Source organism: Rhinolophus sinicus, chromosome 1 (assembly GCF_057876585.1).
Source record: "Rhinolophus sinicus isolate RSI-liver-muscle chromosome 1, RSI-T2T, whole genome shotgun sequence".
Classification (NCBI taxonomy): Eukaryota; Metazoa; Chordata; class Mammalia; order Chiroptera; family Rhinolophidae; genus Rhinolophus; species Rhinolophus sinicus.
In genome coordinates this window covers 138,169,541-138,197,401 of record NC_142501.1, presented here as the reverse complement: position 1 = coordinate 138,197,401, position 27,861 = coordinate 138,169,541, and the positions used below count along the sequence as shown (strand labels likewise).

Sequence of the window (27,861 nt, the reverse complement as noted above, 5' to 3'; positions counted from 1 at the left end):
TAGGATCCGTTCGAGAACTTAATTGTCCAACGTTGTATTATAAAGATCCATGTAGGTTGGTAGAATCTGGTGGTGGAAATATAAAGCATTTTTCTTCTGGATGTTTCCATTTTTCAATAAAATAAGAAGAAAGGTCATCAATTAACAGTAAGAAATAAGGAAGGAATATTGGATATTTGAGCAGTGAAGAAATGGTTTAACATAATCATCTCAGAAAGTGTAAAAGCAAATTTAATAGGGTAATGTAGTAGGATTCAAAAGGTAGTATGAGGAACCATTATAAGACGCAGTAACATAATTAAAGTGAAACAAGTGGAATTTCCTCTACTCACGTTCATCTTTTGAGGGAACAAATGGCAGGGTTACTGAGGATATATGTAGAGGAAACATTATAGTAATGGACCATGGCATCTAAACCAAGTAAGAAGGAAGTGAGGGCTTGAAAATGTGATGAGTTGTTGCATTGTCCAAATGAGACCAAACAACTGTTACCAAAGTAAGTGAACTGAAAGACAAAAGGTTATTTGAATCTCAGGTAAATGAAACCCTATATAACCCACCCCTGCAATTCTCCAAAGGTGTGTGACTTTTAACTACATGCACACAGCTTGAGTCGTCATGAAGTTATTCAAAAGGCTAACTATTTATCCAGTCAGCATAGGATTTTACTTACTTGCAATTTCTCAGAAATACATCTATTGAGAAAAGCAGGGACCATCAATATAACAACTTTCTCTCTTTTATTTTAAAGTATGTTAAAAGTTTTAATGCACCAAACCGAAAAGCAAAACATCATTCAAAGCAAGCATGCTATTAGGGCATCATCCTTAAGTGCTATTTTGTCTTTCTGTTGTTATTCTCTCAGCAGCAATAATACAGAAATCACATTACCAAATTTGAATGCTAATACATTTCCAGAACACTCTGAACAGCAAATAGAATCTTGTAATGCCATCTCAAATATTCTTCAGAAAACAGTTAGGAGGGCAAAAAGTCCATAAAGTAAGGCACAAGGATAGGCAATGAGAAGCTGTTGTCCTTCCATGTCCAAGGCCGAAATGAAGATTTTGGAAGCTGAGAGGCTGCACCAGCCAATGATGACCAGTGCCAACACGGTTCCAATTGTGCCTCTATAGCAATGACAAAAGAGAGGATTACCTTACCTCAGTAGAAACAGAGATTAGTAAATCAGAGCTGCCACTGAAATATCCTCTGTACAATCCAACTACTTTCTCCATTTGTAAAACAAGGGTTAGGAACCATGTGAACTCAAAGGCCTTGTCCAGTTAGAAAATATTTGAGTCAAATTCACCATCAGAAGCTAAATATTCCATACATCAGAAAAACTCGAATGAATAGAAACAAAAGAATTCATTTGCAGTTACTCTCATATGTCAACATTCAAATCACGACTCCCAAAATTATTTTACATAAACTCTGTATAGAAACTTCTTTTATAGATACAGATTTTTTTCCCCCCTCAACACTTTCTTCCTAGATTTACCCACGGTATAAGCAGCAAGAGAACTGGCTTTTCACTCCAGTAGGGTGCCTAGTCCCCACTGCTCCCAAGCCCACTTTCCCAGGGTTTTGTCTGATACAGCAAAGCCTAACAGCTCAAGGAGGGAGCCCACGGCACAGGAAGGCACAGGCATGTGTTCCTCCCACTTCATCACGGAAGATCCCTTGTATATGTGTATGTGTGGATTTTTTTAGAAAACTGAAATGGATTTGTTCAAATTAGTATCTTCAAGAATTAACGGTGGAGGCAATTGGTTCTTTAAGAAAAAATGGAGAAATAAGGTAGTTAAGTCTAACCACCTTGGGAAGAAAAAAGGAGGTGTGGGAAATGAATTTTTCTTATGTGCAAAGCAGAATGCATTATTTAGGAAAATATGACATAAGAGCTAGGAGAGATCTCAGGATATATCTCATTCCTAGCAATAAAGCAAGGAAGAGACTTGACAAAAACTGCATAGTAGAGTGGACATTGGTCAAAATCTCCTAACTCTTATTAGCTGTTCTTCTCACCATCAAACTACACTGTCTTACTTGATCCTGGCTGAACTTGAAGTTGAAAATGATGATTATTATTTGTGACAATGGCAGCAATACCTACGTTTAATAATTGAACCAAAGCAAAACAAGTGAAAACTACAATATAGCTTATAATGCCTTAGATTATAAATAAACCAAAAATATTTAAAAAGCACTCTAGTAAATATTATATTCGTTGGTTTGATTAATATCTATTAAGAATAATTTCTAGAGTATTTAATTTATAGGTCTTTGTGAACAAAAATGTAAATTATATATGATTAATCTGAATGGCATAGTAACATGCCTGAAAGGGCAATTTAAGTGTAAGGTCTTAAGGGTCAGTTTATTCCCCTTTAATATAATTTAAGGATTTCTAAATCATCCTTTATAATTTCAGAATGAAAATCTAATGAAAAAAGGTCAAGACTTCTGAGGATTCTCAAAATCCAAGAGTTTAATTTTTATTTTCTTCTCCTGATAATCTGAAGTCATTTAAAATGCCCCAAATCTCAACTTTGCTGAAATAATGTTTAAAACTTAGAATTTTTAAATGATAAATCATTATGGTATTCTTTGGCAAAAGCATTTGACAAAATAGAAGTTGTAGAAATGAACTTTGTATTAACTTGTCAAATGTTAGTACCAAACAACAGTTAATGGAACAGCTTGTTAAAGAACATGATATACAAAAGGTGGAATTTTTCCACGGATAAGACTCAATAAATATACCTATAATTCACACTTTATTTGTACATTTTAGGTATCCATTTTCTGTTGTATTACTCTTTTTTTAATGTTGAGGAGCACTCGCTGATAAAATAAGAGTTTGCTCAAGTTATTTTCAAGAATATTATTTTAAAAATGAGGCCATATTAAAAATAAAAAAAGCATGTCCTATTTTGATTAAAAAAAAGAATGAGAACTAAGACATTCTCAATAATGCTATCAAAAAATTATATGATATTGTATCTAAATAAAAATATTAAAGGTTTTTCTAAAATGTCTTTCTTCAGCAATGGGGAATTCTTAATATAATATCTTATCCAATGTAGGGTTAATAACCTAAAATATGGATCATCCAAGAAAAAAATGCAAATTACGCCTCCTTTGGATGTGGAAGAATGAGTACTGATGGCAAATGTTTATTTCTAATTAGGGTCTGAGCATGGTAGGTGACAAAGGACTGTGTAATTACTTGGTCTCCCTACCAAAGTAGTTGTGATATGCATATGCCCTGGGGAAATGCCTGACAGAAACATAGCTACTGGATCCTTATTAATAGTTTTGAATTGCAAATACTAACTTCCCAGGAAGTAAAAAAGAAATATATATTGACTGAGCATATATGCCATAAAGTTCTCTAGCATAATATACTCATCAGGGTTCCTGGGAATTTGGCACTGCATGGAGCCCAGCTGAGAAAGAATAGTTGCTTCCCGCCTAGAAGACAGAGTGCCTGGGAGCTGAGGCAATTTGTCAGCGTTCACCAGGCACTTACTTTTCCAAAATCAAACAAGTGCATTTTCCGGAGTTGTTGTATTACCCATGACAATAGTTCATATTGAAGAATGTGACAACTAACAAAGGGCCAGTTTTAAAGATTGTTTGGCTTAATTTCTTTTTTAAATCATCGAAATAGAAACAGCATCTGTGTCAAAACTGACCTACTTTCCTGAATTTGTGTGTAGCTTGTCATGGTCATTGGTTTCCCCAATTCCACTACCAAAATGATCAGAAAGAGGTTAACTGCTGCACTGATGTGGCAAGACTCAGCAATGATTGCACACATGGGGTCAGTTAGCACACACAGGCACTTACTGCAGTGAAAAGAAGATGGCACCGCTGGACAGGATGACCATGGGGAGCAGGCAGTATCCCAGCACACTGGCCACGCAGCCGCAGGACACCCCTGATGAGCTCATCAAGTTTAGTAACGTGTGAATCCCTAGGCAGCCAATGGCACTCATGCCATACACATAACCAAACTGAACTTTTCCTGCCTGAAACAATGAGAAGAAAACAGTTTGAACACAAAACAAACATCAGGAGGAAATCAGAATGCCAATACATCAGAGGGCATTTTAGAGTCAGTCAATCTGCTCAACCTAATGCTGTTCTGTATCTTTGTAATACGTACAATTATCAGGAGACTGGGAGTTCTGGAAAAAACACTGGCTACATGAATTTGGGTCCTGAAAGCTAACACCCCGACTATACTTGGGATAACACAAGCATGTTCCAGACAAGATGAACTAGTTCTAGGTTTACTTTTTTTTTTGTCATAGATTGCCTATTAGGGGTACACAGCATAAGTAAGAATATATTTTCTCCCCATATTTGTTGAATAATTAAATGAATGAATACATTAATGAAAAATATTCCAATTCAGTCTTGGAAAGTTACAAGGCATGTTAGTAATATTAGTAAACATCTATAGGATTTACTATGTTAGATCCTATTCTGAGCATTTCACATCTATTAAGTTATTTCATCCATACAACAATCTTATGAGATAGGTACCATTATTAAACCAATTTTACACAGGAAGAATCTAAGGTGCAGAAAGGTTAAGTAACTTACCCAAGGTAAAATAATGCTAAGTGGTGAAGCTCGGCTTTCAACCCAGACATTCTAGCTCTAAACTTTAGGTCCTTGACATCTAGTACAGGAGCTCTAACATGTCCTAAAATAATGGGACTTATTTAACTTTCTTCAACTCAATATATCCCAAACTTATTTGACCACAGAAAATTTTGTTCTTATAATGTCTATTGCCAGTTTAACTGAATACACCTTCTGAAAAGCTGATTTATATCAACCACCTGATAATGAATCATAAAAGAGATATCGTTACAGGAAGTCAGTAGTGTTCAGGACACAACACTGATCTTCTGAGAACTCATAAAAATAGCTATCACCCATGAAGCACTAGGGTCGAGTAGCTGAAGTAACTCCATTAAACCCTTCCAGGGGAAGTCACAGTCTACTATTAATTTAACAGGGGATATTTTAACGTTTGCTACCTGAGGATGCCAAAACTCCAGTAAAGAATGCATTTAGCTTTTATATTTACATTAAGTTGATTAGAAATTCTAGATGAAGGTTGGATAAGCTGACTCTGGCTCTCATGGGTATTATACAAAAACAAAGAAGGATCTGGTAAATGGATTCAGAGAGAGCTTTTTAGCTATCATTTTTCTTCTCCATTGTTGTTTTCCATGAAGTTCTTATCTCTTAAAGAAGAAAGAGATATTTATCTTGTGATTAATTAAACATAATGGAAAATGTCATGACCATTTTATTGATCAAAATTGTCCAGCTATTTTCAATTCTTCTTCCTCTGCAGTTGGGGAGCTTGGTCTCTACTAAGGTCTTTTTCTGTGTCCCTGGGCCATGCTGGCAGATTCTCTCCTGCATTAGCCGTAAGTTCTCATTGAATATTTTCTGCATTTGATGGCTATTTTGTGAAATAATGCCAATGATCCTAATGGACATGCTAAAAGAAACAAATCAGTCATGCACTGCTTCATTGGATAGGTTTGCTCCACTTGGAAAACAGTGACAATTTCAAATCACTTTCATATATTAGAGAAACATTCTACTTAATTTCTAATTGGATGGGATAATTCTGAGTAGGGAGAGCTGCAATGCTGAAAATGTGTTTGATGCTATTCTTTTGGTTTGCTTTCCTCAACATGAAGAAAATCCAGTAAAAGGTTTTCGGTCAACATAAATCATAAAGATGACAACGTCACTATGAGTCTTCCACCTCTAGAGATAATGAACAGATTTGGTTAGTGTTTCTGGATTTAGTTTTTTTTTTTTTTAGTACATGTATATGCCAGCCCATAAATATCATCCTTTACATTTTAATTCTAGATATCCAGGGCAAGGATAACTTAGTTTCAAATGGATTCTGAGTTAAATATGGCTTCATTAATATCCAGGTTTTTCTTTCTCTTTTTATCTTAATTGCTCTACATGTATCATAATCAATTCTGAAGTAAACACATCTAATGGTAAAATTGAAGTGATAATGTTTGCCTAAAAAGTTTCATAAAATATGCAGTTTCACATTATCCCCCAAATTTCTGAACTGAAAGGAACCTTAAGATCTACTTAAATAAACCTCTTTATTGTCTTCAAAATTTAGTCCTAGAAATAGGAAACAAAAGATTCAAGATCACACCTAGAAGCAAAGTTAGGGGGAGATGTGATTTTATCACTCCCAGTTGAGTTCTTTGCCTACATTGCTTTGTACTTAAAAGAAAGGACATTTAAATAATTCCAACTAATATTATGTTCCCCAAAAAGATCTTAATGGGATTAATGCTTTCCTTTAGGACATGGTAACAGTAATGTTTTCTACAGGAAAACAAACAGCTGTTATATAACAAATTACTTGAAAAAGAAAGATGAGTTAATATATTAAATTGATTGTTTCAGACTATTTGATTAATTGACATGGTGTTACTTAGCAGCTTAATCTAAAGTTATCAAATTACTGTGACAAAGACAGAAGAGAGAGTAGAGACTAAATTAAAACTCCAGTTGATATAGTGTTTGATTTCAAAGTATTTGCATTTGTTGTACTAGTTCAAAGGAAGAAGATGCCATGAGTACATACTATTGTACAGGATACATATGATGTGAATATTTACCACATTATTTTGGAGAAACTAGACTGTTATCAGTATTTTGATATTGGTATTAAGTGATTAATAAATAAAAAGTGAAAACGTATTTAGTTACAAATACATTTTATAGCTACTTTTGAAAATTGCAGTTATACTGGGGAAAAAACGACTATGGGAAGTGGAGAGCTGTAAAATGGAGACGTGGAAAAGCCCCAGATCCTTTAATTTCCTGTATTATTTCTCCTGCCAACTTTATCACTTTGCACCTTATGAAACTATACTTTCCAGACTGGCTGGACCATATTTTTCATCCTCTGTTTTTAATGTATTATCTTTCCAACCTTGGTGTAAAATCATAGACCTTTTCTCATTTCTTCTTTTTCTTCCTTTGTAATGAAACATTTTTTTTCTAAACTATGAGCTAGAATGTCTTTTAAACTTAGGTAGAAATATGTTTTTTAAAAAACTGTGTGTCTTTTAATATAATTACTCCCAGATATAAATAATGAAAGAGACACATACACAAGACAAATGGTGAAGTTGGGAGAGGGCGGAAGTCTTCATAAAATAAATAAATAAATAAATAAATACAATAATAGGGAAGACATATTGATTGAATCATGTTATTAATTTACCCATAGTAGCCTAACCAGAAACAAGGAGACCAATCTCATACCTCACAGAATATTAGAAATACTCTAGAGATACAACCTAGTAAAAATATGATGAACAAAGAGAAAGCATTTGTCCAGTGTCACAATACATATTTTACATAAAGCACGAAATAAAATTTAAGCCTTATATTTTTCAAATCCATGTGTTCTTTCAATTATTGCAGATTGACAGTCTTTTCTTAATAACACGAAAGACATAAATGATCTCCTGCTCGTTGAAAATCTGATCTGGTGGTTTGAGTTTTTAAATTTTATTTAAATTTATATTTTTTATCTTGTAATGCCAGGGTGGCAGTTTCTTTTTTTGTAACTATAGTTCCATTATATGTCTCACTCAACCCACCTCCCCACAAAAAATGTAGTTATGTATTAAACGAACAATTTTCACTTCATAAAGTGATATACTGTCTTCTGCATTTACAAAGATCTCTGCAAATATGACACAGGAAACATTACACATTAAAATCTGATGCTTGCTGCAGTCCATTACCAGGAGCAGAGTGGCTCCCAGCGCCACGCAGAACAGGACGGGCCCAGCGAGGTCGGTTTCATTCATAATGCTGCCATCTGCTGGCTTCAGTGGGTTTAACACTGTCAAGGTTTTTTCCCATATGTGATCAAAATTAATTCCAAGTTCTGCAAAAAGAGAGAAAAAGAAGCTAATATAAATATAGAAATATAAACACAAGCAATATTCTTTAATTAAAGGTAACATGTCTGATTAATTACGTAGCATTTTAATCTGATTGCTATACCTTCAGAAATCTAAAGTTTTGTGTAATACATAGGAACCATAAATAAATAAATAAAAATAGATTGTTAACAAACAATGAGCTAGAAGAAACATTTTAGAGAAATAATTCCATCATGGAAAACTTTCCCCCACTTGTGCATCAAATACAAGCTTAAAACCGAGCTGAAAATTGAGAAACGCACAGTCTACAGTCAAAAAAAAAAAAGGTAAAATGGTAGCTAACTGACCACAATCCCCATCCTAGTGCCCATTTAGATATTTCATTTTTCTACAAATTTCATTGCTAACTCTTTTGAAATGTCTTATCAAACAAAGATTAATTTTTCACTTAGCAGAATTATCTAAATTAAAGATATTTTAGCCAAGGTCTGGGGTTTTACTTCCACCCTGCCTGCTGAGGAGAGCAATTCTATGCCAACTGCCTGAAACTCCACCGAGGAGAAACGGGATGGACCTTTCATCCAGTAAGAGCAGGCACGATGTGCGTGCATATTTTAATCAGTTAAATGCTCTATGTGGTTCAGCCTGTGTATTCAAAGATTAAAATCTTGAGACAAGTTAACCGTTCGCTTTTATGAGTGGTGGTAGAATAAATACACAAAATCAGTGGGGCTCAGTGTGCGTGAGTCCAAACTCATTTAGACATTTCTAATTTTTTTCTCCAATGCTTTATTTTCTAAATTCTGACTGCCAACTCACAAACCCTTCTGTTAGATTCTGCTCCTCTTACATCTTTTGTTTTTTAATTAAAATTTATTGGGGTGACCATGGTTAGTAAAATTACATAGGTTTCAAGTATACAAACAATCTCACACATTTGACATCCACTGAATAGAAATAAATACTGACAACACATCTGTTTCTTTTCTCACCACTCCTAAACACTTTAAGATGTATCTTGAGTAGAAAAAAGGAACGCTCAAAAAACAGGAAAGAACATGACTTCACTGTTTAGAAACCAGTAATCAAGCTGGCTACCCTTCTTCTATCATTTTAAATTTGAATAAGAGTGAGGTAGATGTTAGGAAAAATTGTAGCTAAACTACTGTAAAGTAAAAGCATTTCAACTAAAAAGAGTTGAATGTTGTTGTTTTTTACTGAATGTTTTTACTGAATTTTACTGTGAGCTCTACAAAATTTACTTACATGCTTTGGTCTTACACACAATGAAGCTAGTTCTGTTATTTTACTATTTTGAGCATCAGATGGCTGAGGTTTTGAGAGACTAAGTAAGTTGTCCAAAGTCAGAGAGATAATAATAGAAAATCCAGGTTTTAACACTGGAGAATCTCACTCAAGAACTCAGGCTTTAAAAAAAAAAATTAAAAAAAATCCAACTTAAGAATGGGCAGAGGAACTGAATAGACATTTCTCCAAAGAAGAAATACAAATGGCCAATAGGTACATGAAAAAATGCTCAACATAATTAATCATCAGGTAAATGCAAATCAAAACCACAATGAGCTATCACCTCACTCCTGTTTGAATGGCTATCATCAAAAAGACAAGAAGTAACAAGTGTTGGTGAGGATGTGGAGAAAAAGGAAGCCTCGTGCACTGTTGGTGAGAATGTTAATTGGTACAGCCACTATGGAAAACAGTATGAAATTTCCTCAAAAATTAAAAAAAAAAAAAATCCTACTTTTGGGTATATATCCAAAGAAAATGAAAACAGGATCTCAAAGAGATAGCTGGACTCCCATGTTTCAGTGCAGTATTTTTCACAATAGCCAAGACATGGAAACAACCTAAATGCCCCTCAAGGCATGAATAGATAAAGATGTGGTAGGTATACAGTGATATATTATTCAGCCTTGAGAGAGAAGGAAATCTTTCCATTTGCAACAACAGGGATGGACCTTGAGGGCATTATGCTAATAAATACAAGTATTCCATGGTATCACTCTTCTATGTGGTAAAAAAAAAAAAAAAAAAGTCAAACTCATAGAAACAGAGTAGAGAAGTGTTTGCCAGGGGCTGGGAATAGGGGAAACAGGAAGAGATTGATTTAAAAAAACCAAAAACTAAAACAGAGCCCATGCTTTTAATCAAGTAAATGTGCATCTAATGTCATAATGGTTGTATTTTTTTTAATTGAGTGCCATTCTCCCATGTAAAGGGCTGTCTCCCTAAGTCACCTGTATGTGGCATTCAACTTTCCTTCCCAGGACTTAGTGACCGTTTTTGGTAAAATAAAGGGTCAACTTATTTTACAGTGGCTAATATCACCCAAATGCCTTGCAAAGCTGACATTCTATACACAGAAGACCAGATGGACTTTTAAGGATCGCTGTGACATAGAGGGGCCTTGCTTTAACAAGGACCTAGACATTTTCAGCTCAGCCAGAAGTTGATTTAGACTAGGACAGAAAGTGTTATTCTTTTACTCGTTTCACATTCAGATTGACAATTGTTATCCAAAGTTTGAAAAGAAAGAATTTTCCTGGTTAAATTATTAGCAAGCAAATCATTTACATTTTAACTTCCATGTCACATACTTTTTATTTTTCCAGTGTATTTATATATTTCTTAATGAACGTACACTTTGGAGGAAATGAGCAGTTTACCAAGTTTAAAATTAGGTTAGATTGTCCAATGTAGTTTTTAAAATAGCAGATTTTTAAAAACTGAAAATTTTGTAGTTTAAATTAATTTCCCCTGAGACTTATGCTGCTTTTAAACTTTATTTTCAATTTAGACATTTATGTTAACAATATGTTTTCAGTGTTTACAATAAAGTGGCCTTTAATTCAAAACATTGTTTTCCTCAAAAAGCACAACTGTTCCTGAGTAACTCAGATGAAAAGTGTTTTATGAGATATTATTACTGATTTGAACCATTTATTTTATGACATAATTAACTTCTACACGTTTCAACACTGAATCATAAAACAGTGAATGAACATAAGACCTACTATTTTCATAAGAAAAAGGACTTACATTATTTTCTACCAAAATAAATCTCCATAACATTCTGTTTTCAAATTCATCACAAGGTTTGTAAATGAGATTATAAGTATTTATTAATTGTAGATAACCTAATATAACACCTTATTGTACAAAATTAAAAATGAAACTACTGTGAAATTTGAATGCAAAATTTATTGTTTTGCTGTCATCTAGTGGTAATAAAGTATATGATATAAATGCTACAAAATGAATTAATATTTTTGTTTTCTATGCAAATTGTGGTATTGGCCTTACAAATATAAACATCAGGCTACATTACAAATATAAATGCCAAATATCATGGTAATTTTTCTGGTCTGACAAACTTAAATTGACTATTATTCTTCAAGGTGCAGTTGTTAACCTTGGTTGTACATTATCAAATAGCAGAAGCTATCATTCTTAAATAAAACCAAACAAGTCTTTTAGACAATGTATTTAAGGAATAAACCAGCACTATTTCAAATAACATGTTTTTGCCCAACGGATGTTAATTATTATAGCTTTGTAATTTTATACGCTGTTTTGGTATACACTCAATAAAAACTAACAAATGTCATTTATCATCTTATCCTAGAAATTTTGCCTATGGCTGTTTCATATATTTTAGACAGATGAAGCTTGAGACTTTCACAATGTCAACCAGCTAAAGAACGTATTAGATCAGAACCTAGAAATTTCGTAGATTCAGAATGCAAAATTATATTAATAAATACTGTCTTCTTATAGTATACATTTGGTAGGGATAATAACAAAGGGGAAAAAATAACCTAGGAATTTTCTCTGAGCTGTATAAAGAGGGAGGGAAAATCTAGTATATTTCCTACTCAAACTTAAGAAGACTTTAGGGAAAGATATATTACAGTTTAATATACCACAATAGAGACATTTCAGATAAGTAGAAAATAATTGTTTTCAATAAATGTTGTAAGAAAAATGCTTAATCTTTAAGTAAATAAATTTAAATCCCTATTTCACATACTAACCTAAAATAATTTCCAATGAGTTAAAAATTTAAATACATCAGGCATCAGAAACTTGGTGGCATGAGGGGTCCCCTTGTTCTTTCCCCTGGAAGTTACAAGCTGAACAATTATAATTTCACAAAGGACTCCCTGTGCAACACAAAAACACGTCTGAGAGATCCGTACTTCAAAACATCTGACGGTGAAGGCATGGGGGGAACAGGGGAAGAGAGAAGGCAGAAGTGCAGAGCCAGGGTAGCGGGACGTGGATGCAGCCTGGAACTCACTGCAGTCCTGGAAAGGGGAGGTTTTAGACTGCAGGTGCACTCTGTGGCCCCAAGCATTCCTGAGCAATCAGCATATAATATAGCTGAATCCAGCCATGGGGGTGGGAGGCAGAAGCCTTGAGGCAAAGACTGAATATAGAAAGGTGAGAACTGAGGTCTAACAGCCCTCACTGCCAGGAAGAAAGTAAAGCCATGGAGCCTGTCCTCCTCCCCCCACCCTCCCAGTGCTAGCAGTAGGCCCCAGAAGAAACTGCAGCAGTGTCAGGTTAAAGAATAGAATATCCACAGCCCTGAGAATGGGAGAGACTGTTCCTGAGTGGCAGACACACACTGTGGCTAATTCCAGTGACAAGGGAGGAGATAGAGGGGTGAGGCAGCTGTGGTCTGGCAGTCGCCATTACTTGAAGAACAAAAACACAAACACATTAGAAGCCTCTCGCAGCCCATCCTATCCCAACGTGTCACAGCTAATCCCAGCAGAGTCACCCAGGGCTACTGAGGAGCATAGCTCTGCATGTGGCTGCAGGGCAGTGCAGCACTGGGATTTCAGAGGCTCAGAACCCCATTGCCTACCTCATCTTCCCGTAGGGGTGGTGCCCTGAGACTGAGGGGACCTGGTCACAGAGGAGATGCCAACCTCCCCGGGGAAGCTTCCACCGAGAGAAGCTGAACACGTTCCAGCGCTACCTACTGGAAAACAAAAAAAAGACCTCTTCATATCAACTTACTGCAGAATTCATTCCTGTAGATGCCTAGGGAGAGAAGTAACCCAACAGTTGTCATGAATAACTAAGGTAATAAGGCAGCTCAGAAATAAAATGAAAAATATCAAGAAAATAAACTTAAATACATGGAAATACGTGACTTATATGACAGAATTCAAGATTGCAATTCCAAAAAAAGCTCAACAAGATGCAAGAAAACACAGATAAGCAGTTTAATGATCTCAGAAATAAAATCAATCAATAAAATGAATACTTTTACCAGAGAGATGTAAATTTTTTAAAAGAACCAAATAGAAATTCTGGAGATGAAGAACTCAATAAAAGAGATAAAGAATGAAATAGCGAGCTTAGGAAATAAAGCTGACCAGATGTAGGAAAGAATTAGTGATACCGAAGACAGGAATTTGGAAAGATGCAAATGGAAGAAGAGAGACTTGAGAGTCAAAAGAAATAAAAGAACTCTTCAAGAACTCTCTGACTCCATCAGAAAGAGCAGTATAAGAATTATGAGTATACCGTTAGGAGAAGAGAAGGAGAAGGGCACAGAGAGGCTATTCAAATAATGGACGAGAACTTCCCAAACCTATGGAAAGAGTTGGATCCTCAAATCCAAGAAGCAAACAGAACACCTCATTATCTCAATCCTAAAAGGCTTTCCGCAAGGCGCATTATACTGAAACTGTCAAAAATGAATGACAAAGAAATAATTCTCAAGGCAACCAGGGAAAAGAAGACAGTAACCTACAAAGGAAAGCTCATTAGATTATCAGCAGATTTTTCAGCAGAAACTACAAGCTAGGAGGGAGTAAAGTCAAATATTCAAACTACTAAAAGAGAAAAATCATCAGCTATGAATAATATATCAAGAAAACTTATCCTTTAGATATGAAGAAGTAATAAAGACCTTTCCAGATATACTGAAGCTGAGGAATTTTCCACCACAAGTCGTGCATTACAGGAAATACTGAAGGAGGTTATTCTACTTGAAACAAAAAGACAAAAAGACAAAAAATGATGAGAAAGATGACTGATAGACAGAAGAAGGAAATGGCAACCCTTACACAGAATAAGGCAATATACACTTGAATATAATATAAAGGGTAAAGGAGATAAAAACATTTAAAAAAAAGAAAAAGAGAAGACAATTTGCTACTGCCATTCAGAAATGAACTCACAGCATAAATAGGGATAATTTGTGACAACAAAAACATAAAAAGGGAGGGGTAAGGGTCAGAACTTGCAAAGGGGAATGGAGCTAAGATGCATGCTGAAGAAAAAGGACTACTGTATATATGAAACTTTCTTTTACATAAACTTAGTGGTAACCACTCAAAAATATCCAGAACTGAGACATATAATATAAAAAAAGAGGAAACAGAAGAAAACATCATAGGATACCACCAAACTAAAATAACAGAAAGAAATACAAAGGCAAAAAAACAATGGAGACACTGTGTTACTAGAAAACAAGATAAATGACTATAGGAAATCCTTATATCAATAATCACCTAAGTGTAAACAGACTGAACTCATCAATAAAAAGACACAGAGTAGCAGATTGAATCAAAAAACAAAACACAACTACACACTGCTTTCAAGAGACACATCTCAGCTGCAAGGAAAAATAAAGACTCAAAGTGAAAGGGTAGAAATCAATACTCCAGGCAAATGACATTCAGAGAAACGCAGCTGTAGTCATACTTAAATCTGACGTAACAGACTTCAGGATAAAAAAGGTAACAAGAGACAACGATGGACATTTCATAATCATAAAGGGCACAATATAACAAGAAGACATAAAAGTTATCAATACCCATGCTCCCAATCATTGAGCACCAAAATATATAATACTAATAATAAAAATAATAGCAGAAGGAAGGAAAAAATAAATTTAGAGCAAAATTAAACGAAATACAGAACAAAAAGACAATAGGAAAAATTAATGCAATAAAGAGCTGGTACTTTGAAAAGATAAATAAAATTGAAAAAACCCTGGCTAGCCTCACTGAGGAAAACAGAGAAAAGACACAAATAAACAAAATCAGAAATGAAAGAGGACAAGCTACGACAGATACCACAGAAATACAAAGGGTCATACATGAATACTATGCAAAATTATATGCCACCAGATTCAATAATCTAGAAGAAATGGACAAATTCTTAGAAATGTATAACCTTCCTAGACTGAATCATGAAGAACTGGAAAATCTAAATAGACCAATCAACAGCAAGTAAATTGAAACAATCATCAAAAATCTTCCCAAAAGCAAAAGTCCAGAACCAGAAAGGTTCACTAGTGAATTCTACCAAACATTCAAAGATGATTTAATACCTATCTTCCTCAAACTCTTCCAAAAAATTGAAGAAGTAATACTTCCTAACTCAGTTTATGAGGCCAGCATTACCCTGATACCAAAACCTGGTAAGGATCACACACAAAAAGGAAAACTACAGACCAATATCTCTGATGAGTACAGATTCAAAAATGCTAAACAAAATACTAGCAAATTAAATACAATTTGATACATTAAAAAGATTATCCATCACGATCAAGTGGGGTTCATTCCAGTGGCACAAGGGTGGTTAGACGTAGGCAAATTGATTAATGTGATACACCACATAAAAAAATAAATAAAAATCATAGATCATATCAATAAATGCAGAAAAAGCATTTGACAAGACACAAGATCCATTTATGATTATCAATGATGAATACAGAAGGAAAGTACGTCAACATAATAAAGATCCTATACAAAAAACCCTCAGCTAATATCATATTTAATGGTGAAAAACTGAAAGCTTTTCCTGTAAGATCAGGAAAAAGACAGGGATGCCCCTTCTCTCCACTGATACTCAACATAGTATTGGAAGTCCTACTCAGAGCAATCCGAAAAGAGAAAGAAATAAAAGGCATCCAAGTTGGGAATGAAGAAGTTAAATTGTCACTTTTTGCAGATGACATGATTCTTTATATAGAAAACACTAAAGACTCCACCAAAAACCATTAGAAACAATAAATAAATACAGTAAAATTGTAGGACACAAAGTCAATGTACCAAAATTCATTGCATTCCTATATACAAACAATGAAATTTCAGGGGGAAAAAAAGAAAAAAAACAAAACAATTGATTTTGCAATTGCAACAAAAAGAACAAAATACTCAGGAATAAACTTAATAAAGGATGTGAAGTTCCTATATACTGAAAACTAAAAGACATTACTAAAAGAAATTGAAGAAGACACAAAGAAATGGAAAGATATTCTATGCTCATGGACTGGAAGAATGAACATAGTTAAAATGGCCATAAGACCCAAAGCAATATACAGATTTAACACAATTCCCATCAAAATCACAATGGCAGTTTTTAAAATAATAGAACAGAAAAATCATCAGATTTGTATGGAATCACAAAAGACCCTGAATAACTAAAGCCATTCTAAAAAAAAAGAACAAGACTGGAGGTGTCACACTCCTTGACCTCAAATTATACTACAAAGTGACAATAATCAAAACAGCATGGTATTGGTAGTAAAACAGATACACAGACCAATGGACTAGAATTGAGAACCCAGAAATAAACCCCCATATATATGGGCAAACAAGCTTTGACAAAGGAACCAAAAACATACAATGAAAAAGAAGAAACCATTTTCAATGAATGGTGCTGGGAAAATTGGAAAGCCATGTGCAAAAGAAAAACACTAGATTGCTGTTTCTTACCATATGCCAAAATTAATTCAAAATGGATCAAAGACCTAAACATAAGACCTGAGACAATAAATTATATAGAAGAAAGCATAGGTACTAAACTAATGGACCTTGAGTTCAGAGAGGATTTTATGAATTTGACCTTAAAGACAAGGGAAGTAAAAGCAAAAATAATGAATAGGACTATATCATAAACAAAAAATCTTCCACACAGCAAAAGAAACCATCAACAAAACAAAGAGGCAACCGACTGAATGGGAAAAGTTATTTGCAAACAACACTTCTGATAAGGGGTTAATATCCAAAATATATAAAGAACCCATACAACTCAACAACAACAACAAAAAAAACAATGTAGTAAAAAATGGGCAGAGGATCTGAACTGACACTTCTCCCAAGAAGACATACAACAGATACATGAAAAAATGCTCAACTTCACTAGCTAGTAGGGAAATGTAAATCAAAACCACAATGAGATATCACCTCATACCAGTTAGAATGGCTATCAGAAACAAGACAAATAATAAGTTTTGGAGAGGCTGTGGAGAAAAAGGAACTCTCATACACTCTTGGTGAGAATGTAAATTGGTACAGCCACTATAGAAAACAGTATGGAGATTCCTCAAAAAAATTAAGAATAGAATTACCATATAACCCAGCAATCCCTCTCCTGGGTATCTATCCTAAAAACCTGAAAACATTTATCCGTAAAGATATACGTACCCCTATGTTCACTGCAACATTATTCACGGTGGTCAAGACATGGAAACCACCAAGTGTCCTTTGATAGATGATTGGATATAGAAGATGTGGTACATATACACAACGGAATACTACTCGGCGATAAGAAAAGATGAAATACTGCCATTTGAGATAACATGGATGGATCTTGAGATTATCATGCTAAGCGAAATAAATCAGACAGAAAAAGTCAAGAACCACATGACTTCACTCATACATGGCATATAAAACTGAAAGCAACAAATGAACAAGACAAAGAAACAAAACCTCATTGACACAGACAACAGTTTAGTGGTTACCAGAGGGTAAGTTGGGAGGAGGGGTGGTAAAGAGGGTAAAAGGGGGTCAAATATAAGGTGATGGAAGGAGAACTGACTCTGGGTGGTGAACACACAATGTGATATATAGATGATGTATTAATATTATAGAATTGTACTCTTGAAATGTATGTAATTTTACTGAACAATGTCACCTCAATAAATTTAATAAAAATTAAAAATAATGAAAAATGAAACAAATAAAAAAATTCAAATGCAAAACAAAAAGATAATTAAAAAATTTACAAATCTATAAGGAGATATGAGCAGTATCTAGAGCTGGAGAGAATAAATAAGAGAACAGTTGGAAAGAAAAGTTATCAAGGAAAATATTGTGGAGTTGAAAACATAAATATTAAAATTGTTACATGTCCTAACGTCTCATAAGCAAATTAGATGACAAACACAATCTAGGAAAACATATTTGAAATATTTATATATATTAAGGGACAGGACATCCCTGAAATACCCTAAGGACCTTCAACTGCACGGGTCTCTGGGTTTCCTTGTCAGCAGCAGTGCTATTTACTCCCCAGTTAGCCATACCTAGCTGAGATTAGAGGGTTCAATGAGCCAGGAAAGAAAACCAACTCATGGGAGCCAGGCTTGTCTCCACGACAACAACAATAACAAAACAAGTTCAGAAACTACCCCCTTTACTCCCAAGCAAATAGTGCAGAAAATACAATAGGCTGTTGTGAAGAAGCTTCATTAGCTGGGGTGAGAAGTGGGGGTCACTTTGATATAAACACTTTTCCAAAAGACATCTTCGCGGTTGTCTAGACATGGCCAGGGAGTCCAAATTGAAGAAACAGTGAAGGAACATTTAATAATTGCAGCAAAAACACATCAATAGCACATACCTATGTCCAATCTCCCACACACAAACATGCAACAGACTTCCACTGGTTTAAGTGTCTTGAATCGGCAGACTTGTTTATGTGTGGAACAATCACACATAAAATACTATATGCAGCATGCTGACAGCACACATTAAGTGCTGATTATTGCTATTATTCTTCGAGCTGTACACACATTAATAGCACTTCCTTAACTTATCTTCTAGCAAAGGAGGCTCTTCATCAAAACTGTCAATGTAAGGAGATTGTGAATAACAATCTGGGTTGGATCCTGGTTGAAACACTTGTCCGGCGTAACCTGATGACATGAGCATCTCGGGTGGGACAAAGGCAGGCTGAGGCTGCTCACCGGCTTGCTGTCTAGAGAAAGGAAAATACTGGTATTTATACACCTCAGAAAGGGACATCATGACAAATCAAGGAAGGAAACTACAACTTTTCTTTCGTGAATTATCCTAGGTTTATGAATATTTAAGCATGAAAGAAATAACTTGCTTAAACTTTATCTTAGTCAAAAAGTGAAGTCACTGGTCATGAAAAGACTTCTAGAAAAACGATCCATACCTACTAGTATTTATTTATTATGTGCAATGTGCCGGACACTTTTTTCTCACATTTTCTCATGTAATTAAAACTCAGTAAGGTAAAAACTGTAGTTTTAGTCCCATTTTACAGAAAAAAAAATAGAGGTTCACGGAGACTGAATGATTTCCCCAGTGTCACAGAACAGTGCAGGTGCTGGACTCTAAACTGAACTTGTCTGAGCAGCACTCTGCTTCTTCCACACGCTGCTTATTCACTGATTTTCAGGGGCAATAACCAAACATGATGGTTCTTATAAATGTGTGGAAGCAGCAAGTGAAAATCACAATTTTAATAGTCTAGCCAATTCATAGGAAAAAACAAATACATAAACCGACTGTTGTCCATAAACAAATAGACTTTCTAGCTCTGGCCATTCCCAGACAATTATTGCCAATTGAATTATCTTTGAGTACCTAGCTATAGCCTTGCCAGCTATACTGTCCCTCTTTTGAAATATGCAATTTAGTTTTGCGCAAACATGATGTTTCTATACTTCCTTGACCATGATTTTGTTTTTTTATTTCACCATTTGTGTGAGAAGGTTGGAGAAGAACAATTGTAGTAAATAATTTCTTGCGAAAGCTAGAGAAAGGAAGAAAGAAAAAGGAGTGTGAGGTTATTTGATCATTTGTAATTGTTTTTGCCTGATGGATGGGGAAGAAACATAAGTTGTCCTTATTAACATGTTTAAGTTTCTTTCATCAAAGCCCCTTAAGCCAAACTAAGCTAAAAATACAGTCTCGTATTCTCAACTTTGTAGCTCTGTGATCTCTTTATGTTAAAATACTTACAAAATGACTATTCATACACTCCTTCCAATATTAATCTTAATATGAAGTCTAAGAATAACATTCACCCTCCCTTATATGAGTAAACCTGACAGAGAAAATAACCTCTTCTGAAAAATAAAGCTATGCGATAGAAAGAGACATACCTCTAATCATTCACTAACTCAGCCACAAGCTCATTGAGAGCAGGGATCTGATGTAATTCTTCTTGAATCCCCCACAGCATATATGCTGATTACTGTTATTATTCAATTTAACTATCTGGCATATTCCTAATCTTTTTTTTTTTTTTTCAACAAAGTATGCCCACTATCAAAAGTACTAGTAAAAACGAATTATAAATAAGAATATCAATGGCTTGGTGGTTGATAAAGCTCCCCCTAGATATGCACTTTTTTTAATGTAACCATGTCTAGAAGAATAAAAGGGGCTAACAGAGATGACTGAATAGATCAGTATCTAAACAAGACTATTTCATTGACACATTGTCTTGGCCTCAACAAAATCTATGCCCAAGTGCTAATAAGCAGACTTGAGAAAACATATAACATTCAGTTACTCCATGCGAAACGATCTCTGTACATGAGGGGGATTTAATATGGGTACCTACTTGCTCCCTTGCCCCAAGAGAAAAACACATTTTTATAGAAGAAAAGATTTACCAGCCAAATCCTATCCTTTTCTCTTTTTTCCACCCCTCTCTGCTACTTCTTCCAGCAAAAGTTGTTCATCAGGAGCTTGGCCTCTCTTGTCCTTAATATTACACAATGAAGGCATAATATTCAAATCTCCCCACCACTTATTTAAGAAAATAAAATTTTAAACTCTGTTCTATGAAGAAGACCTCAGAATCCTTTACCTATAGAAATGACCATGATCATCTTCTAGTACAGCCTAAATTAAAATTTTCTCTTTTTTTACCTCGTAACTTTGATTTTGTACATGTTGGCCATAACATTTAACATTACATCTCAATGAACAAAACCTAAGCAATAGCAAAATAATCACATTATTAATCCACAGTCCCACCCAGAAAACACTGTAAATACCTAGTTCTTATGTTTTAGTCCTTTCTCTGAAAATGACTATGAACAGCCACAATTTTAACCATATATCTTGAATTTTCACTTAGTCCCATGTCTCCTGGTGTTATCTTTTTTTACTAGACAGCTCCTATTCTGAATAACGGTGCCAATGACATTCGCTTATATAATAGTTTTAGACATCTTTCAAGCCTACAGTATCCTTTCATGAAAAACAAAGTCAGGGGAAATGGGACTGGACACTTAACTAATTGTTCTGTTAAGTCTATGAATTAGTAACCTATTAAAGGCAATTGCCTGAATCACATTGATACACTTATCACTTCAGGCAATTGTGAGGTGACTGCAAAAGTCTCCTTTAGAACAAGTGGTAACGTTCTTGGTCATATTTCCCTTCTTTTGCTTCGCAACTCTGGAGTTACATTTCTACTTGTAATGGTAGTCCAATGGTAGGATTTATCCTAAACCTGGTGTAGTGATTAACAAACAGCCTCTGGAATCAGACTGACTGGGTTCAAATCCCAGTTTTATCTTAGGAAAATTACCTCACATTCTATACTTCAGTTTCTCATCAGTAAAATGAGGATAATAGAACACCTAAGGTTGTGAATTTAATCAGTTAAAACAAGCAAAACACTTAGAATAGTGTTGGCCACACAAAAAGTGATTCATAAGCATTAGCTAAGTATTTGTGTGCTTTTTTCTTCCTGAGATATACACTAAAGCATTCTGAACATTTTCCACATACCCTGGAATGGCATCTCCTGTATTTGTAATAGTTGTCTCACAGTCTGCCACTTTCTCAAAGGAAACATAGAGGCCAAGAATTTGTATCCTTTCTAGACTGATCATCTTTAGCGTTTTCCCATTTCTGGTTTTCCTGGAACACCCAAAGGGACTTCAACAACATCTGTGTATTTTCCTACCAGAAGCATCTCCCCTATAGTCATGCCAGAATTTTTGTCTCTGAGCCATGAAGTAATGGCTACCCACCTGATTCACACAAAAACCCACTCTATGCTCACCAATTCTTCAATATTCCCTTTTCACCACCCATACCTGGGGTTATAATGTTCTAACTAGCCCCCAGAGGCTGGTTTTTACTTACATGATATTGTGTTAAGATAAGGCATAGTCTCCAGCTGGGAAAAAAATTTGGACTATTTCTGAATCAACAGAACTTAACAACACTCATCTTCCAGTGCAAATACAGAAAGTCAATGTCAGAAGACTCAGTTATAATTTCAGTGGTTACAGATACATTTGCTGCACACAGTTTTCTGTGCCCCATCACATAATCACTAGCTACAAAGTTTATTAGAGCCTTTGTTTTTTTTAAACTGTAGTTTTGGGCTTTGATCATGATGGTCAACTGATGTTGCTTTCCTGTGAGTCTGACCCTGGGGGAATTCAGGCCTGAGCTCACTCCTAGTTTTTTATGGACAGTTAGAGTATAAATTAGATGACAAGAAATGTACTATCAAATAAGTCCCCTTCATTGTAAGTCTAACTCTACATTTGGACTCATATACAAGTATACATGTATTTCACACAATCAGGCAATATTGTACTCCTCCAGGAACACGAGACTAAAGAGGGTTTCAGAATTTGCAACACCATCAACTGAAACAGCGTAAGACAACAAGATGACAGGTCTACAGCACAAAATCCTGCTGGCTAAAAAGTTTAGTCTGAACTCCCAGAAAAAATTTTTCTGTGTGAGTCTCTAGTTGAGCCGGTAACATCAGACATTTTAAGTGTCCTTGGTAAGAACATTTCATATAGAATCTGTTCGATGGTAGAGTGGTTTAGGGAATGGTAGCTGGGGGAGTTAGCTTGTGTAACATTCCCAGATCCTGGCTGGTACAGCGAGTACGCAGGACTATGTGCTATTGACAGAACCATTAGCTGTGTTTGCAACACGAGAGAAAGATCAGGCCTGGGGATTCTAAAACATGATGATTCAGTATCGGTCTGTTAAGTCCTATTCGAATGTACTCCTCACATTCAAAGAAGACCTATCCAGTTGTCACCTTTTTGCAGAAACACCTATTTCTTTTTTCTAAATAATTTGAATAGATTTCCCATTTCAAAAATTGGGAAAATGTAGCCTTGCTGACTGCCTACCAGTGATGGGAAACAATGTCCCCCTGAATGGCTGGATCGTTGCTTTTTAAAATGAGCAAGCTCCTTCTTGTTCATGCTAAAATAAGAAAACTTGTTTTTAAATATGTCTTCATTGTCTCAGTAAGCACCCCAACCGGCTTTCAGATTAGTATGCCACTGAGCCAAACAAGCTTTTTAAGACAAGCTCCCCTATGTTGGGAAGAGGAGGTGGGGGCAGAAAGGGACAGAGACACAGAGAGACTGATTGATTATAACTACCCTCTGGATTCCTGTCTTTTGCCAGGATGATTAGCATATTATTCTGACTTGGGGTGTATTTAATTGAACTATTCACTGAATGAATAAAAGGTCAAATCTCTGGAGTTTGTTTGATGTACACTAGTAAATCATTGACCTGAGTCTATGTTTTCTGTAAACCTCATAAAATTACCACAGCTAATATGCCCTTTTCTAATTCCTGAGACTTGCAGTATGGGATAGAATGTAAATGTTACAACGTCCAAATTAGGACTTGGATTTAAATGCTAAGCATCTGAAGTAGGCTAGGCCATTACTCTGATACAATATAATCAAGAGTTTTCCTCATTCTGGTTATATTGATTTCTGTCTCTTTGTCATCTTGATTTATCGGCAATGTTGGTATGCACATCAAATGGAAAAAGAAAATAAAGGGGGGATGGGGAGGGGCAGGATCCATGAGTTCCTGCTTAAGGAAAATGTTTGTCTCTTTCTTATTGGCCATTTTAGTTTAGTTTACTATCATCTGAAAATGTAGATTGCAGATTCTGCCCAGGTGCTTATCCCATGTGCAGCAGAGAAGGGAGAAAAGAAACAGAAGTTCAAGGTGACTGCTTCCTTTCAATAAAACAAAAGGACAGCTGAAAATCCTTTCAGATAGCTCTCATTGTGGATTATGTACCTTAAGGTGCTATCCTGTAATATCTCAATGCTCAAACTACTCCCTCTGCTTCAAACACTTTTATATTTTTTCTTGACCTTCCAAGATATAGATAAATCATCAGTGGAATAAAATAAAGTTCTCTTTCAGTTGTTGGATTCTACAGTGAGCCAATTCTATACAATCTCATCCTTTTCGCCTCATCTTTTAATAATATTAAAAAAAAATTAAATGTGCCCAGTGATAATCCTTAGATAGATAGTTTTTCACTTTAAAAAATCCTTATGGTAGCTTGATTGATGTGGGCATATAGAATAGGGGTATGAATAAGGTAAAATTCCAGACATTTAACTTTTACAGTTATTGGTCCATACATTATATATCAATGCCTCTCCCTGTTGCCTTATAGCAGTGGTTCACCAGGAGTAGTCAGGAAGCAGTGTGTGAAAGCAGCATCTATCTGCCTGTGTCTGTAGGAGTGCTCAGCCAGTGATGTCCAAATGATGTCCAAATTTTCCTGGGCATAGTTGGAACAGAAGAGTCCCCACTGCCTGTATTCTGTCTTCCTTCTATCTGGAGCTTTCAAGGTACTTATCTGTGTTTAGAAAAATCAACTTCAAGAATTAATACATTTGAAATATTTGTTATATGGTTATATGTCAGTGATCAGATCATACATCCCACTTTGTCCAGCTTATTTCGATTTTATCGACATTATAATTAATAGCACCCATTTTACTCTAAAACATGTCTTTATTTTACAATAAACTATACATCCATTCCAGTTATGGGCCTAATCAACCTTGGGCTAAAATCCTAACCCTATTTCTTACTACTTGTGTGACTTTGAAAAATTTCTTCATTTCTCTAGGTCCGTTCTTTCTCATATGTCAATAGGATAATAACAGTACTTATCTCAGCTTGTTTGAGGATCCAATGAGTTAATTTATATAAAATTCAGAACAGTTTCTAACTCATAATGTTAGTTATTATGAAAATTGAAAGGCCTGTCCCTTTTCATAGTTCATCTAAACTGCCCTCCACACACAAAACAATCCAAATAAATAACTGTATAAACAAATATAACTTTAAGTGACTTTAGACAACAATCAATTACTTTTACAAGTTATAATTATACAAATAAATAACATATATAGTGGTTTTATTTTAACACACACTTTCCTACACATTACCACAATTGTTATTCGTGACAATTTCCTGAAGTGGGTATTGTTAATGTCCTTATTTCTCAATTAAGACACTCAGCAAAGTCAAGTCTTTCCCAATGTCACAAAGAACAAATGCTAGAACCAGAACGTGAAATAAATTCTTCTCACTCTAAATGCCCTATTTTGGGCACTAGTAAAGGGTAAATACTAAACCTTAATCATTTTTATTTATTTTCAACTCAAGTTGAACTGTCAACTGAAATAACTAACACATTCTGAAGTATGTTTATCTTGATTCCATTTAGGATTTTTACGTTGTATTATAATTGCATATTTAATTGGCCACGTCTCCAACATAAATTCTTAAATTTTGCGTGGTAAAAGGGGGGTGGGGGGTGGGAGATGAGGGTAAGGGGGATCGAATATATGGTGATGGAAGGAGAACTGACTCTGGGTGATGAACACACAATGGGATTTATAGATGATGTAATACAGAATTGTACACCTGAAATCTATGTAATTTTACTAACAATTGTCACCCCAATAAATTTAATAAAATTAAATTAAAAAAAAAAAGATTATGAATTTCTTATCTTTGTATTATAGTGCCCACCTTAATTCCTGATACAACAAACATTCAATAAATATTAGTCAAGTTGAAGAAAATCAGTTTTTCAAGCAGTGTCCCAGAAAATATCAGGTAAAAGAATAGACTTCCTGTACGTCCGGTCCCTGTATTCAGGCTCCCTGCTAAGTGATATTTTGAAAAGAGGAGACAAGCCCTTCACCTATAAATGGGTCTGAGGTGATCAAGGGGATTCATGCAGATATGACTTCCTTTTTCTGCCCACTCCTAACATTTCTTCTTGGGCACATCCTACCTGGAACCCCTTGCCATAATATTATGACTTTTTTTTAAAAAAATGAGAACATATTTTCCCAATATGAAGTACTTACTTTCTAGATCCATAAAGATTTCCATAGGCAGTAGAATCATTACAACTCTCCTCCTGATTATCAATGGTATAATTAGATTGGTAAAAATCAGGATCAAATTGCCCCAGGTTTGACATCCTGAAAAATAACAGTGCTTTTTACTGAGAAGTTTTTCAGTCAATAAAACTTCTTTTGAGATATTACAATGATCGACAATGTGATTATGGCTGGATTCCTATTAGAGAACAGGATATTCTTTGCATGGGATCAAGTATTGTGGGAAGGATGTGGAAATGTATGCTACAAAGTCATTTACAAAATGTGCATCCTCAATTAACTTTTCTGCAATTTTCACTCACTAGGACTATGACCTTGACAAATTAACTTTAATTGATCTGAAAGAACTAACATCCTTCCCCAAATGCCTTATTCTCAGCAGTTTAAGGCTTGGTACACATCTAGAAGGTTTTCTCTTAAACAATGTTAGTTCCTTATTTTAATTATTACTTGTAGGGGATAATTTACATTTAAAAATTTTACATTTATATATATATATTTTTGTTGCAAAGCCAGAAGGCAAATGGCTGAGGATGATAATAATAATACCACTTAAGTTTGAATTTTCCTGGAGCTTTAAAGTGTGCTAACAGGCTCACCACTCCTTGTCGGCTGAGTCAGAGTGAAAAAGGCTTATGGCTGCTAAGGGAATAGTTTGTCTTTCTATGCACACTACATAGTTTCTACTTACTTTGAGGAGTGGAGTGCATGAACTTTATTTAGACCTAATGAATAGGAATAACAGATGGAAGAAGAAAGATTTGAGAGGAGGAAAAGGTGGAGGAGGAAAGTAACAGCAAGGTAATGGTGACTCTTTGGATGAAAATTTGAGAATGGAGTAGAGAACCTTTCCAATGGGACAGATATGGTTATTCAACTCAATTTTAATCTTTGTTTTCCTTTGAAAACCTTTTTTTATTTCAAAAGAATAAATTTTAAAATCACTAGGAATAATCCATATAATTATAATACTCTATGGAATATCTTTGTAGTAAATTTCAAATGAAATTGCATAACAGCCTTAGCGCTAAGAGCCTCATTAATCAGAAATAGTCAAGTAACAATTACCAAATATATAAAATTTTCTCAGTTCAGTAAAAATACAGAAGGCTTTTCTAAAATTAGATGCAGTCATTCATACACCTGATTTAATAAATCAAGATTTTTCATTAGTAATGTGCATAAAACAGCTATAAATTATGCAAACTAAAAATCAGGACTAGGATAATATTAAATCTTTTAACAAGTTATAGTTTAAAGAATTTAAAAAGTAATAGCATAACATTGTCAGTCCACTAAAACATTATCATAAAGCACTGAGAATAATTTCATTGAAGAATATAGTAAGTTTTCATAACATGCAAAGCTTTATGTACTATGACTATCAGTATTAGAGTCCTTACATAACCCAGCTTTAAATTTTGTTTAAAAGGAGAGTTTCTTAGGAGAATCAGACACATACCTTTATATTATTTTATGTGAAAAGATCCTCCAACAAATGTAGGTTTACTTGAGGAATTTGTAACAAATCAGTTCATGAAAAGATGACCCCGCAGGCTTTATATGTTTCTAAATTTGTACTCTGACACTGAACAGATG

The 27,861-nt window shown here is 34.8% G+C and overlaps 1 protein-coding gene across 2 annotated transcripts; it reads right to left on the bottom strand.

The window, feature by feature from the left end:
- Positions 1-210: 210 nt before the first annotated feature.
- YIPF7 (Yip1 domain family member 7) lies at positions 211-27,861 on the bottom strand. Of its 2 annotated transcripts, XM_088789937.1 has the most exons (6): positions 27,725-27,861; positions 26,227-26,343; positions 18,861-19,019; positions 7,842-7,989; positions 3,859-4,040; positions 211-1,130 (listed from the first exon to the last, which is right to left on the bottom strand). In XM_088789937.1, exons 2-6 carry the CDS (start codon positions 26,340-26,342, stop codon positions 968-970), a joined length of 768 nt encoding a protein of 255 aa, XP_088646063.1. In that variant the 5' UTR covers position 26,343; positions 27,725-27,861; the 3' UTR covers positions 211-967. The 2 variants fall into 2 exon arrangements, 1 of the variants encoding a protein (XP_088646063.1); XR_012493738.2 differs by lacking the exons at positions 211-1,130; positions 3,859-4,040 and having other exon boundaries at positions 7,864-7,987; positions 18,663-19,019.